Source organism: Meles meles, chromosome X, assembly GCF_922984935.1.
Source record: "Meles meles chromosome X, mMelMel3.1 paternal haplotype, whole genome shotgun sequence".
Taxonomy (NCBI): Eukaryota; Metazoa; Chordata; class Mammalia; order Carnivora; family Mustelidae; genus Meles; species Meles meles.
This window is the reverse complement of record NC_060087.1, coordinates 126,487,348-126,501,639: the sequence shown is the minus strand read 5'-3', so window position 1 is coordinate 126,501,639 and position 14,292 is coordinate 126,487,348. Positions and strand designations below refer to the sequence as shown.

At 39.9% G+C, this 14,292-nt stretch overlaps 1 protein-coding gene across 1 annotated transcript in view; it reads right to left on the bottom strand.

Annotated features, from left to right (window-relative positions):
• FMR1NB (FMR1 neighbor) overlaps nt 1–8,593 on the bottom strand; it is a 29,476-nt gene extending 20,883 nt beyond the window's left edge. Inside the window, exon 1 of the mRNA XM_045994841.1 lies at nt 8,275–8,593. Within this exon, the coding sequence (XP_045850797.1) occupies nt 8,275–8,593 (319 nt within the window). The remainder of the gene's footprint in view (nt 1–8,274) is intronic.
• Between the last annotated feature and the right edge of the window lie 5,699 nt (nt 8,594–14,292).

Sequence of the window (14,292 nt, the reverse complement as noted above, 5' to 3'; positions counted from 1 at the left end):
CTTGGTGATCACAGCTTTGTAGTAAAGCTTGAAATCGGGTAACGTGATGCCGCCAGTTTTGTTTTTGTTTTTCAACATTTCCTTAGCAATTCGGGGTCTCTTCTGATTCCATACAAATTTTAGGATTATTTGCTCCAGCTCTTTGAAAAATATTGGTGGAATTTTGATCGGAATACCCATGCCTTATTCTTACTATGTTTACTCCCTTATATCATATATATTTCGCTATGTGAATATAATATATTGCATTACATTTTCTAGCTGATTTACAGCTGGTATGTAAGAAAACTATTGATTTGGGTTCATGTATATTCTGATTTACTTCCTTATTTGACGCTCTTTAGCTCTCCACTGTTCTTCATTTTCATTCCAGATCTGTACATATTATCACTAAATATAGATGGTTTTGCCTCCTTTCTTTCCAATACTAACAGCTCATTTCTTTTTCTTCTCTCACTTCATTGCTAGAACTTCTGAAACTATGGTGAAAAACAGCTATGATAATGGGCATACTGTAGTCTATCCTGACTCTAATGAGAATACACTAGTGTTTCAACGAATGCACTAGTGTTTCAACATTAAGTATAATTGGCTACTGACTTAAGATAGCTATTTTTTATTTTAAATTAAGGATGCATTCCTCTAGTCCTGGTTTACAACAAATTTTTGGTTATTATTTTGTTTCATTTTTAATCAAGAATGGAAGTGGGATTTTATCAAGGGCTTTTACTATTTACTGCAACAATCATACTTCCCTCTGCCTATTAACTGTTGAATATTAATATATTTTCCAATATTAAAATATTTTCCCATTCCTGAAGCCCACAAGTGCTAACACTTTATGTAGAATTTGTGGATCAACATTCCTAAGTATGCCTGAATTTCCTTTACTGCTATCTCTGTAGGTTTTGGTATGGGGTTTATATTTGCTTCATAAAATAATTTGGGAAGCTTTCCATATTTTTTTCTATACTGAAAAAATTTAAACAGCATAGGAAATATTTTATCTATTAAAAGTTTGGGAAAATTCATCAATAAATAGTCTGACTCTGTATTTTGTAGAGTGAATAATTCCTCAACAACATTTCACTTCTTCATGCCCATGAGCCAATTTTAACCTTAATTTTCCTAGAAAATCATCCACTTACAAAATAATTATTAAGATGGAATCATAATAATATTCACTTATAATTTTTTAAAGATTTTATTTATTTATTTGACAGAGAGATCATGAGTAGGCAGAGAGGCAGGCAGAGAGAAAGAGGAGGAAGCAGGCTCCCTGCTGAGCAGACAGCCTGATGCAGGGCTCGATCCCAGGACCTGGAGATCATGACCTGAGCCAAAGGCAGAGGCTTTAACCCACCGAGCCACCCAGGAGCCCCTTCACTTATAATTTTTAAGTCTCCTTTATATCAATGAAAATGTCCTTTCTTATTTAATGAGACCAATTTCCATACACATACACTTGAATGTGTATTTTTGGTCTGTAGGGTACTTTATTTTGTTCCGGTTTTTTCAGATTTTATTTGTTTTTCAAGCAGGGGGAGCTGCAGGCAGGGGGAGAAGCAGCCTCCCTGCTGAGCAAGGAGCCCGATGTAGAACTTTATCCCAGGACCCTGAAATCAAGGTCCCAGCCAAAGGAAGATGCCTAACCAACTGAGGCACCCAAGCATCCCTGTAGGGTACTTTCTAATGACATGAAATTTATTATATGAATATTAACTTTATTATACATGTTAAATCATGCTAAAGTGTGTTATTCAAATGCTCACTATCTTTATTTTATCTGTCAAAGACTAAAAGATACGTATTAGAGCCTCCCACCATGACTGTGGCTTTGTCCATTTCTACTTGAATTTCTAAACCATTTGTTTTATGTATTTTAACACTATGCATAAACATTCATTCATTCGAATTTTTTCTTCACTATATATTACATATCTTGACAATATTTAAAGTAAGTAATCCATTTTCTTCTATTTGTTTTTCCTAACTCCTACTCATTCAATAGATATGTATTTAATGCCTACTATAGTCTAGGGTTGGGGGATCCATCACTGAACAAATCAGATAAGAACCCTGCCTTCGGGATGCCTGGGTGGCTCAGTTGGTTAAGCCGCTGCCTTCAGCTCAGGTCATGATCCCAGGGTCCTGGGATCGAGTCCTGCATCGGGCTCCTTGCTCGGCAGGGAGCCTGCTTCTCTTGCTGCCTCTGCTTGCCTCTCTGCCTACTTGTGTGCACTCTCACTCTCTCTGACAAATAAATAAATAAAATCTTAAAAAAAAAAAAGAACCCTGCCTTCATGGGGCTTAAAATATTGTGGAGAAAACAGACAAAAAATAAGTAGACTAACAATTAAATAATTACAAATTGTAATGAGTGCTGTGAAGAAAGTAGATACCAATACAGTTTAAGGTAATGGACCTACTTTGACTAGAGGATGGCCTATCTGAGATGATATTGAAGCTTAAAAAATGATTAGAAGAAGCTGGGCACACAAAGAGCTTGGAAGAGTGCTTCCAGGACAGGGTACAAAAGATGAAATTAATATCGCCAGGCACATTTCAACAGAGTAGAGGGCTCACTGCTCTACACCATACAGGAAAGGAACTACAATTATAAGTGGCTTTGACAAGACGAGAAACTGTCATTTTTTCACTTGGTGTCCCCCTTCCCCAATTGACCTGTCCTTGTCAGTTAACCATCTAAGGGAAGTATTGGCTGACAGTAGCACACTGTGCCCTAAGCCTCCCCTGTAGGTTATCTTCTACAGGGACTGTGCTTTCTGGAATCCCTCCAGGACAGAGATTGATCCCCAACTCAAAGTACCCTAGCCTCCACCTCCTCCCAGATAGGCTCGGCCTAAACCTGTGGTAAAACACATGTTGCTGCAACTTTTCTCAGTGGTGTCTGACCTGGCCTCCTTTCTATCTTTCAGAAATCCCTCCAAATTTCTGGCATGTTGATGGCAGATGGAACCTTCTTGGTTCTCTTTGTTTTCAACCATTATAGATCTTTTGGTCATTTCAATGGGCATTTGAAATAGATGAAGCAATTAAACATTTTACTCAAGATAGGCACCATGAGTGGCAGCCTGAACCAAAATTCTCCAGTATATTTAACTTGCACTCTACCTCTGCTTTCTTCCCTACACTGAAAGACAATTATTTACGAATTACCTTGAGCAGTATTTCCCAAAGTGTGGTATGAGTATCAACAGCATTACATGATTACATGAGCATTACATACATGATTTTAAGAGGAACACCGTTGAATATTATGGATGGATTGATTTTTTGCTATTTATGTATTACTTTGAAAGTGTAGAAAGAAATATAAATGATTGTCATATATATATGTATATATACATATATATATATATATATGAGATAGGATATCAAAAAAAGTTGACATAACTCACTGTACAGCAAACCTTTATAAAATCCCCCTTAACATCTCTGTTCTTTCGTCCCTGGGAGCAGTTAAACTGTCCTTTCCTTTCTCCAAAATCTCCCATGAGCCCTCACCTAAGTCTTCCAAGATCTTCCTCGTCACCCTATTAGGCTCCAGACTCTTTCTCCTCTGGCATTGCTTTTCATAGGCAGAGTAACTCCATCCTTTCTGCCTCTAATTTGCATCTGTACACTCATTATGCTCAGCAAACAAAAGATTAGGCACCAGCTTCCTTAAAAGACAGGAAGAAATCGTAAAGAAACAATTATGTTTCCCCGTCACAAAGAATTTTATTTTTTAATTTCCCTGTTACAAAAAAAGACTGAAAATCTAACTACATTTAAAAAAGAAAAAACAGACTCGAAGCTGCAGGATCCATGGGTATGAGACCAGTGCAATCTATAGAGTCTGGCTCTTTGAAGGACCCTACTCTTGGGGTCCTTGTTCTGCTATCATCTTGAAATGTGTAATAAATTTTGAACAAGGGACCTTGTATTTTCATTATGCAAATTATGTTGCCAGTCCTGCTCAGCAGGAAGGTCTCTCAGATGAGGAACTGTATTAAAGAGTGAGGAGACAGAATGGGAGTAGTGGCTAATGGTATCACATTGGAGAAGATCTGGTTGGGACTTTCTGGGCTTTGGTCTCAAATAGACCTGAATTTGCATTCTGGCTCTGCTACATAATTGTTGGTGAACTTCAAATCAGTAAACTTCTCTTTGCCTCAGTTTATTCATCTGTAAAATGGAGATAATGTTTATTTTGAAGGACTGTAAGGAGTAATGAAGTAAAATATGAAGTGCTTAGTACAATGTAAAACAGGTAAATATTTTGTCATACATCCTCCATTGTTTATTTTAATTTTATTGCTTATAATTTTAAATTTAATAGCATTACTTTGTTTTCAGGATATTTATCTTTATAAATAATTGTCATAGTAGCAAACGTGAACAGTTTTCAGTTTATAATTGTGCTACAGTTTCCTTTTAAAATAAATATATTTATGTAAAAAAAGTGGGGCAGTTCAAAAAAAGATGACAAACTGGTAACATTAAGATAATCAAGAACTATGCAGGTGTTATACAAATGAATGAGGCAGGAGAAACACTTATCTAGTGAAATCTCAATTTTTAGACATGATAACAGAAACCTAAAGAGGTAAGGTGACTCATCAAATGTCACACAGCATGTCAGTGGCAGAATCAAGATAACTTAGGTCTCCTAACTTCTAATTCAGAGCTCCTCCAAACACACCACACGCACAAATGGTTAAAACAAGAGCAAGCATGGTGCCTAATGAGGTACATGGCAAGTAACCAGACCTTCTTTCAATATGCACTGCCTCATCCATTCCCCAAGCATAGCAGGTAAGTGAAGTATTCTAATATAATAATACAGAAACTAGTCACAATTTTGTCAATGGAGCTAAAGTATTTTGAAAATACTACCTATTAGTAAATCTTTATTTCTTGTTTTATTTTTTTTAAGATTTTATTTATTTATTTGATAGACAGAGATCTCAAGTAGGCATAAATGCAGGCAGAGAGAGAGGAAGAAGCAGGCTCCCTGCTGAGCAGAGAGCCCCATGCAGGGCTAGATGCTAGGACCCTGGGATCATGACCTGAGCTGAAGGCAGAGGCTTTAACCCACTGAGCCACCCAGGTGCCCCTCTTGTTTTATGTTTTAAATCTCCCTGAAAAAGATGTGCAATGAAGACTGATTCACTAGGTTACAGAAAATTGGTAAAATAGGTGGGATCAAATTCTCAGTCCCCAATCTGCTAGTCTCCTCATCCTGTATGCTACCAGTCTTTATGTCTTCTACATAAATATAACCTGAAAAGCAATGTGGCTTGGGAGCCCAAATGAAAATATGAAACTAGAAATATCCCGGAGCTACCTCAAGTCCTTCAACTTCAAATTCCATTGGCGACATTAAATCTAAAAGAACTCAGAAGTGTCTGTCTAGGAAAAAGAAAGGGAAATTTAGCTCTAGGACCATGTAACTTGCTTTCACCATAATCCTCCAGGCCATGGCCACATTATTTTACTCTTCAGTGTGTATTAGCTTGCTAAGGTTGTTGAAGCAAAGCAGCATAAACTAGGTGACTTAAACAATAGAAACTGATTGTCTCACAATTCTGGAGGCTGGAAGTTCCAAAATCAATATGTCAATAGGATTGGTTCCTTCTGAGGGCTGGGAAGAAAAACCTCTCTCCTTGGCTTATATACAGTGGTCTTCTTCCTGTGTCTATTCATTTGGTCTTTTCTCTATGAATGTCTAACTCTGTGTCCAAATTCCCCCTTTCTATAAGGACACCAGTCCTATTGGATTAGGACTCAGTTCATTTTAACTTGATTACCTCTATAAAGACCTTTTCCCCAAATAAAGTCACATTCTGAGGTACTTTGGTTTAAAATTCCAACTTTTTTTCTGGAAGGGACACAATTCAACCCATAACACACTGCATTTAGTTAAATTGATTAAGTTAAATCATTTAAAATGTAAAATGATACTTAATCCATCCAGTCACATATCACCTCCTGGGAATCTGGGAAAACTGACGATATAAAGAATGAATCATGGATTATTTTAGGAGAAAACATGTTAAACCTATATTGGAAAAGTCCCCAAGGAAATAAAGAAATCACACTGAATAACAGTATTCTTTTTTTGTAAGAGTTCCACTCAAAATAGAAATAGAAAATGAAGAAATCATGGACTAAGAAAAAAATGATGTACAATTTATAGTTGTGTTTTTTAACTTACTTTTTCAGAGAATGAAAAAGCTCTCAGTTTGTAAGGCTCTCAAATGTATTTGTAACTAACATTTACAAATACAGTAAAAGTAATTCAGAAATACTTTGGTATTTTAGATGAATAGAAGAAAAAATAAATATGAATAATTTGAAGTAATATGATTTGCAAGCATTTAAAAATTATCTTAAGATATTTGTGAAAGAGCAAAAATTATATTTTCCCAACTTATGTAAAATAGCTGATAGAAGAATGAACAGCATATACTTTATTTAACTTTGAATTTCATCCCCCACCAAAAGTCACAAACCCACAAAGTTATGACATAGTATACAGAGGTCTGTTCCATTTACTTACAATGCCTCTGCTCAATTTTTGCCTCCTTCTTTGACTGTAGGAGACCTTGGTTGGGGGGATGGAAGGTCCTGGAGCAGGCAGGGAAAGAGTAGTCCTTGAGCTTAGAGATGGAGGGATAAGGATGGAGCTTGAGTGAGGGAGAAAGACCTTGGGAAAGCCAAGGCCTTTATGCAGATGAGGAGACAGAATACCATTGAAAGGGAGCTGTGAGGGAGGGCAGGCCAGGGGTTAAGGTAGAGAAGGTACTTTTGAGAAGGTCAGCTTGGAGCTAAGGAGGGAAGGCTGTGGGGAAAGGAAAAGTATTTGAGTGAGGAACAAGAAATATTTGAAGAAGGAGGTGGGAAAGACTTTGAGGAAAATGAGGCAGCAAGACCATTGAGTAGAAGGAAAAGAAGGCTCTGGGGCAGAAGGAGAGAGTACCTTTGAGCAGTGCAGGAGGAAATACTTAAGGGTAGGGCGAAGGAGGGCCTTTGGAGGGCTGAAAGAGGCCTCTAAAAGGACATGAACAAAGAAGGCCTGAAGGAGGGTAAATAAGGAGGTAAGGAGGATTCTGAGCGAGGGGAGGAAGGACTTCATGACAGTAAGTTAGAGAGAGGACGGCGTGAAGTTAGTGAATGAAGGCATTTTTCCAAGGGACGTCTGGAGTGAAGACCTGGAGCAGGGGAATCAAGGGCTTTGTGAGAGAAAGAAGAAAGGCTTTTGAGGAAGGGGAGAGGAGGCCTGTAAGGTGAGCAAAGGAAAGTCATCCTGGGGAGGTGAAGAATGAATAGACCTTGACTGAAAATTTGAGCGGTGAGGGAGGGAATACATCTACCAGGTAAGGTGACAGAGAGAAGGTCTTTAGGAGTATAAAGAAGAACACATTTTTAAGAAAGGGAGGAAATTGCAATTCTGCTCCTAGGTATATGGCCAAGAGGGCTGAATCACATTGACACAAACACTGTACACAAATATTCAAATATTCACAGCAATATTATTCATAATAACCAACAATCGGAAATAACCCAAACGCCCAGAACATAATCAATGGATACACAAAATGCAGGATATTCATGCAATGGAATGTTATTAAGCCATTAAGATGAAATGAAGTACCCATACGTGCTACAACAGGCATAAATCTCAAAAAACGTCATGCTAAGTTAAAGAAGCTGGATACAAATCACAGATATTCTATGTTACCACCACAGGAAAGGCCACCAAAGGTCAGTCCCCCAAGACAGAAAGCAGGGTGGTGGTTGCCCAGGACTGGCCGATGAGGAGGGAGTAACGGCTTTAGGAACGGAGTGTGGATTTTCACTTGGGTGGATGAAAACATTTTGGAACCAGGTAACGGCAGTGGCTTTGCAACAGTGAAATACACTAAATGCCACCCACTCATTCGCTATAAAACGGGCCATTTTCCGGGAGGGAAATTCACCTCCTTTCCTCCCCATCCCCCCCCCCCCCCCCCCGCCAAAAAAGAGGCAGGAGGCTAAGGGAGATTAGAATTTTGTTGGGGGGAAGTCGGCGAATGGAGGTCGCGATGAAAGGCCCCCGAGAGGGAAGGGCTTTGGTAAGGGGCGCGAAAGGGGAGAGATTGGGGGAGGAGAAGCGGGGAGGTGGAGAGGTGCGGGGGCGTGGAAAAGCGGGGGGGCGGGATGGAGCAGGGGCGGGAGGTAGAGACGCGACTGCGTGGCTCGGCAGAGGCTGGCCACGCCACTCACCGGTGTTCAGGTAGTAACACAGCAAAAGCAACATCCAGACGGTGAGCAAGAGCAGCCCGAAGCACTTGTGGGCCCACATTTTCAGCAGAGAATGGCGCGTCTCCGCCCGCAGGCCGCGCAGAGACGCTTGCCAGCCTGGCTGAGGTGTGGCTGCCATGAGGGCCTGTTGCCTGGGGATGCTGCCCCCTGGGTGCGACCCGATGGCTGCGTTATCCGCACTACACCCTGCCTCACAACCTGGCAGCCTGGAGCGAGCCCCTCGCAGGACCCTGGGCTTTGACCTAGTCCTCCCCCGCATCGACCTCCCCTCGGAAGCCATGGCTCTGGGTCGCTGCCTCACCGAAGTGACGCCTCAGTACCATGGACCTGTGACCCAAAAGCTCCCGCGGTGATGACGCAAACGTGGCCCCCTCAGTCTCACGTGCCAGGCCCCGCCCCTTTTTAACGGCCGCCCTATTGTCTTGTGCCCCGTCCCCCACCCAAGGCCTGGCCCTTCTGCTGCTTGCTTGTGAAATGCCCTTGAATGAATGACTGGAGCCTGGTCCTGTGACGTGACTGCTTGTCATGGATCCCTCAGATATTTCGAGGGAATTCAGACCCCAGCCTTGGCTGCTCATTTTCCCCCAGATTCAGCCCTGTGACGCGTGCCATACTCTGCGGCCACTACCGTTAAGTTAGTCCCCACAGTAGCCACTAGGCAAATATGGCGGTTTAAATGGCAATTCTAACTAATGAAAATTAAACAGAGTTAAGGAACCAGTTCCTCGGTCACAACAGCCATGTATCAAGTGCTCAGTGACCAGACATATCTCGTAGTGACCATATCGGCTGGTGCCAGTTTGGAGCGTTACCATCATGGCGGAAAGCTGGACTGGGCAACGCTGGATGTGCATAGTGACTAGCGAATATGGTAGATAATTTAATACGTCGTTACCCCGTAGGAGGAGCTTTTAAGCAGAACGACATATTTGCCTTCAGAGATTTTAAGGTTTTGTTACCAATAAATGAAACAGGACAACATGAAGACAAAGAATGTGTGAGGAACACTGAAGAATGTCTCACAGCACTTAGATTTTATTACCGTCATTTGCCACCAACAAATGGATTGCCCTAAGTGTCTTCCTACTTGGCCTCAGTGCTGCAATGTGTAAATGAGAGTTAGCATCATCTCTAAGCCCCCTTTTGACTCTAAAGTCTGGCCCGTGGCCAAAATCCCAGTAGCTTGCATGGTTTGGGCATGTCTGCAAAAGGGACATGTAGTTGAGGCTGGCTTACCTATAGCCTACCTCATCCCAGTTTTCGAAGGATGTGAAAACTGCCCCTCGCAACTGCATTTCCATCCTTGTTCTTATAGTATTTTACTCTGGCTTTCCAAATAGTTTCTACTGATTTTATTCTATAGTTTCTTATTGTTCTTTCCAATGTTAATAGGCATTCCATAGGGGGAAGGAGGGAAGAAGGTTTCTATGCAAATAATTCTTGACACTTAGCCCACTAGACCCCACCCCCACATCCAGCAGCAATTCATAATGCTCTTTAGTTTCTTAAAGAATATGACAAGAAAAGAACCTGCTTCCCTCTCTTTGCATTTTTAATAATTTTTTTTTGCCTCAACTTTTCCCAAACTAATTTAACCAGAGGACATCTGTCCCACTTAACAGCTTCTGAAACCGCTGCTTGCAACTCTGAAAAACTGAAGTACCTGAGATTTTACCCCACTTGCGAGTAACAAGATAAGCTGCTGCAGTTTCAAAGATGCTGGCAGAAGATGCAAGACAACTGGGGCAGAGGCAAAAGATGAACGTTCCCCTGAGACACACAGAAACTTGAGAGACCCATGAACAATTGCCTACCAACAGCAACCTTGTTCATGTCATGGCACATGTGGAAAATGATCCTGTGACCAGACACCATGCAACCACCCTGAGGGCTCAGGAGATTAAGCTAGAGCACATGGGTTAGGCACTCAGCTCTTGACCACTTCACAGTTTATGCTCTCTGAGACTTAGTTTCCCCTTCTGCAAATCATGGGCTACGGGCAGTCTGATTATGAAGATCCCTTCCTGCTCTGCTTGCTGTGACTTGTCCTAGACAGTAGCATTTGTGGTTACTGTAAACAGGCAAGGCATGGCAGTTCTCCAACAATGCAGGACTCCTAAGCAAGCCACATTCTGCCATTTGAAACCCATATTACTAACTGGAACTCAGAGGGACAAAAATCCCTAAGATTATGCTTGAGCAATCCCTGGATTACATAACGCTAATTCAAGATTGGAGACACAAAAAGCCATGCGAACTGTCCATTTTGAAGATTATCAGATGGTGATTTAAAATTCTGCACTAGCGTTCCTCTTTCATTCTATATTCTCGGGGTAGCTAAATTTGATACTAGACCCAGACCTAATTAGGGAGGAAAATCTGTTGTATGGGCATGAATACAAGAACTGCCTCATGAGGTGGTACATACCACTGCTCAGAATGCTGCTACTGTTCTCGTGGAAAATTGAGAATCGACACTATTTTTTCAATATTGCCATAGACAGACAGGAAAGATGCTCAACCTCTGGTAATCAGGGGAATGCAAATTAATCAACAATGAGATATCATTTTATGCTCATCAGATTGGCAAAAATTAAATATTCATAAGAATATGCAAAAATAGAAATTCAGTCTTTGCTGGTGGAGATGTAAGTGGGTACAACCATGTTGGAGTGCAATTTGACAACACTTTGTAAAGTTAAATATCCATATAGTTTGTGATGCAGATGCAGAAATTCTACTTTAGGGATCTATCCTCTCATCGATGTGTAAAAGGAGACATGTACAAAGACATTCGTTGTTTTAGTGAAAGCAGTGTAAAGGTTGTCTCAGTAGGGAAATGGAAACACAGTATAGTTCTATCATATAACGTAGTATACTACTAGTATATAGTACTTAATGGCAATCAAGATCAATCACCCTAGCCAACATAGTAATTCTCTCTCTCTCTCTTTCTTTCTTTTTGTTGTTGTTGTTGCTTTGCCTAGTGGCATGAAGTGGCAGTCCCAGCTTCTAGTTCAGTGGAAGCACTGTTGTGTTCCCTGAAAGAAGTCGTCTTCTCCTATATAATAAACTTCCAAAAGAACAGAAGCCAGAGTTGTGGGAATGAGAAGCAAAGTGCAAAATTTTTGCAAGTGGGTCATTAGGTATTTCTCACCACTACCCCTTAATTCTTAGCCTCATGGGTCTGGTTATGGGAGAAACCACGATGTATGTTGATGGGCCCTAGTTGAGAGTGTTGAGAGACAGCACCTCAAACTCATGGAGTGCTTTCTCCTAGGTGGTGTCATACTAGGTTTTCAAGAGGTGATTTCATTGTTCTATTAGGCCAACCTCTTTTTGTCAGCTTTATTAAGGTATAATTGCTTTAAAAAAAAGTGTAATGTATTTAATATTTAAAATCTACACATAGTGATTTGATACACATATACACTGTGAAAGGATTCCCTCTATCTAGTTAATTAAGACAGCCATTACCTCACATATTTAGCTCCATCTTTTTCTTTTGTTCTCTTTTCTTTCCTTTCTTTCTTTTTTTTTTCTTTTTTGGTGACAACACTTAAGTTCTCAGCAAATTTAAATGATATAATACAGTGTTATCAACTATGGTCACCATGTGTCACATTAGATCCTCAGACTTTACTCATCTTATAGCTGAAAGTCTATACCCTTTTATCAACCTCTCTCTATTTCCCCCACCTTCCAGCTCCTGACAATCACTTTTCTTTCTTTCTTTTTTAAAAATTGACATATAATGTATCATTTGCTTCAGGAGTGCAGGGCTGTGAATCATCAATCTTACACACTTCACAACCCTTACCATAGCACATACCCTCCCAATGTCCATCACCCAGCCACCCTATCCCTTTCCCCCACCTCCCAGCAGCTCTCAGTTTGTTTCATTAGATTAAGAGTCTCTGTGGTTTGTCTCCCTCTCTGGTCCCATCTTGTTTCATTATTTTCCCTCCCTACCCCCACAAACCCCCCATCCTGCCTCTCAAATTCCTCATATCAGAGAGATCATATGATAATTGTCTTTGTCTGATTGACTTATTTCGCTTAGCATAATACCCTCTAGTTCCATCCACATCATCGCAAATGGCAAGATTTCGGGGGGTGAGGTTTGGTGGCTGCATAGTATTCCATTGTATATATATATATATATATATATATATATATATATATATATATATACCACATCTTCTTTATCCATTCATCTGTTGATGGACATCTAGGCTCTTTCCATATTTTAGCTATTGTGAACATTGCTGCTATAAACATTCAGGTGCACATCTGGCAATCACTTTTCTAATCTCTGCTCTATTTCTATGAGTTTGACTTTTTTAAAAAGTTAAGATTCCACATACAAAAGATACCACAAAATATGTGATTTCTCTGCCTGGCTTATATTCTGAAAAAAAAAAAAAATCATTGGACTATGTTCTAACAAATTGCTGTGACTACTGTTGAGTTGTAATACATATATAAGCTTCAATTCAGAACATTTTAAATGCATATTCTTTATTCAACACTGTATTTACATGGAAGTTAAGTTGGAGTACTTCCAGTTTTAGAAAACTTCCAGTTTTAGAAAACTTCCAGGTAGGCAATGCCTAGCACCTGTTGGACCCAACAACATATGGTCATTTTGTTTTTTTTGTTTTTTTTTTAAGATTTGATTTGATTTGACTTGATTTCAGTGTTCCAAGATTCATCGTTTATGCACCACACCCAGTGCTCCATGCAATATGTGCCCTCCATAATACTCACCACCAGGCTCACCCATCCCCCCACTCTCCTCCCCTCCAAAACCCTCGGTTTGTTTCTCAGAGTCCACAGCCTCTCATGCTTTGTCTCCCCCTCTGATTTACTTCCACTGACTTCTCTTCTCCATCCCCCAATGTCTTCCGAGTTATTCCTTATGTTCCATAAGTAAGTGAAACCATATTATAATTGACTCTCTCTGCTTGACTTATTTCACTCAGCATAATCTCCTCCAGTCCCATCCATGTTGATACAAAAGTTGGGTCTTCATCCTTTCTGATGGAGGCATACTCCATAGTGTATATGGACCACATCTTCCTTATCCATTCATCCGTTGAAAGGCATCTTGGTTCTTTCCACAGTTTGGCGACCGTAGCCATTGCTGCAATAAACATTGGGGTACAGATGGCCCTTCTTTTCACTACATCTGGATCTTTGGGGTAAATACCCAGTAGTGCAAATAGAGCTACCCTATGCTCGTTTTTGAGAATAAGTTCCTCACGGTTTAAAATCATGCAATATCACTTCAGGTACAGTTCATGTCTCCAATACTTGTGGTTGTTTAGTAAGCGTAAATGTTAGCTCATACATGAAATAATGGCTCATTCATGAATGATTTTACTGAATTTGAAAATCTTTAAAATTGAGATGGATCTTTTGTACATTGCTGTTCTTCTTTGTTGTTTTTTGATTTCTATTAAACTAGAATGTTATTATTCATTTCTGCAACAGACAAATATATAGATGTAAGTTTGTTCCCCTTTTTTCCAAAAAATTAAGAAATATTAATCCATTGTTTTTCTTCCTTTTTTGCACTCAAATTCTAATATTTATTTTATTATTTATTAATATTTCTGGTATGATTATATATATGAAGTTCAATAAAAGAAAATTTTCACACTGTCTGTATTTCTTCTCTGGCCATTTATGTTTATTCATTTCATTTAATGATTATTCCTGAAAAGCACTGTATCATATGGAAGAGAGAGGTGATAAAAAACAATCCACTCCAACATATGTGATATGAGATATGCTTGTCATCCAATGAAAGGAACTGTTATCTTTGCTCTAGTTGAGAGACTGGAGCTCAGGAAGTCTTTTCTAGAACTGGTGGTTCTAGGAAAATGCAACTTTACCTGTGATCCGGGGATTGGGAACGTGCTGCCAGGACTGTTGACTCCAGACCCTCAGCAGCAAAATAAGTGCCCTGCATGT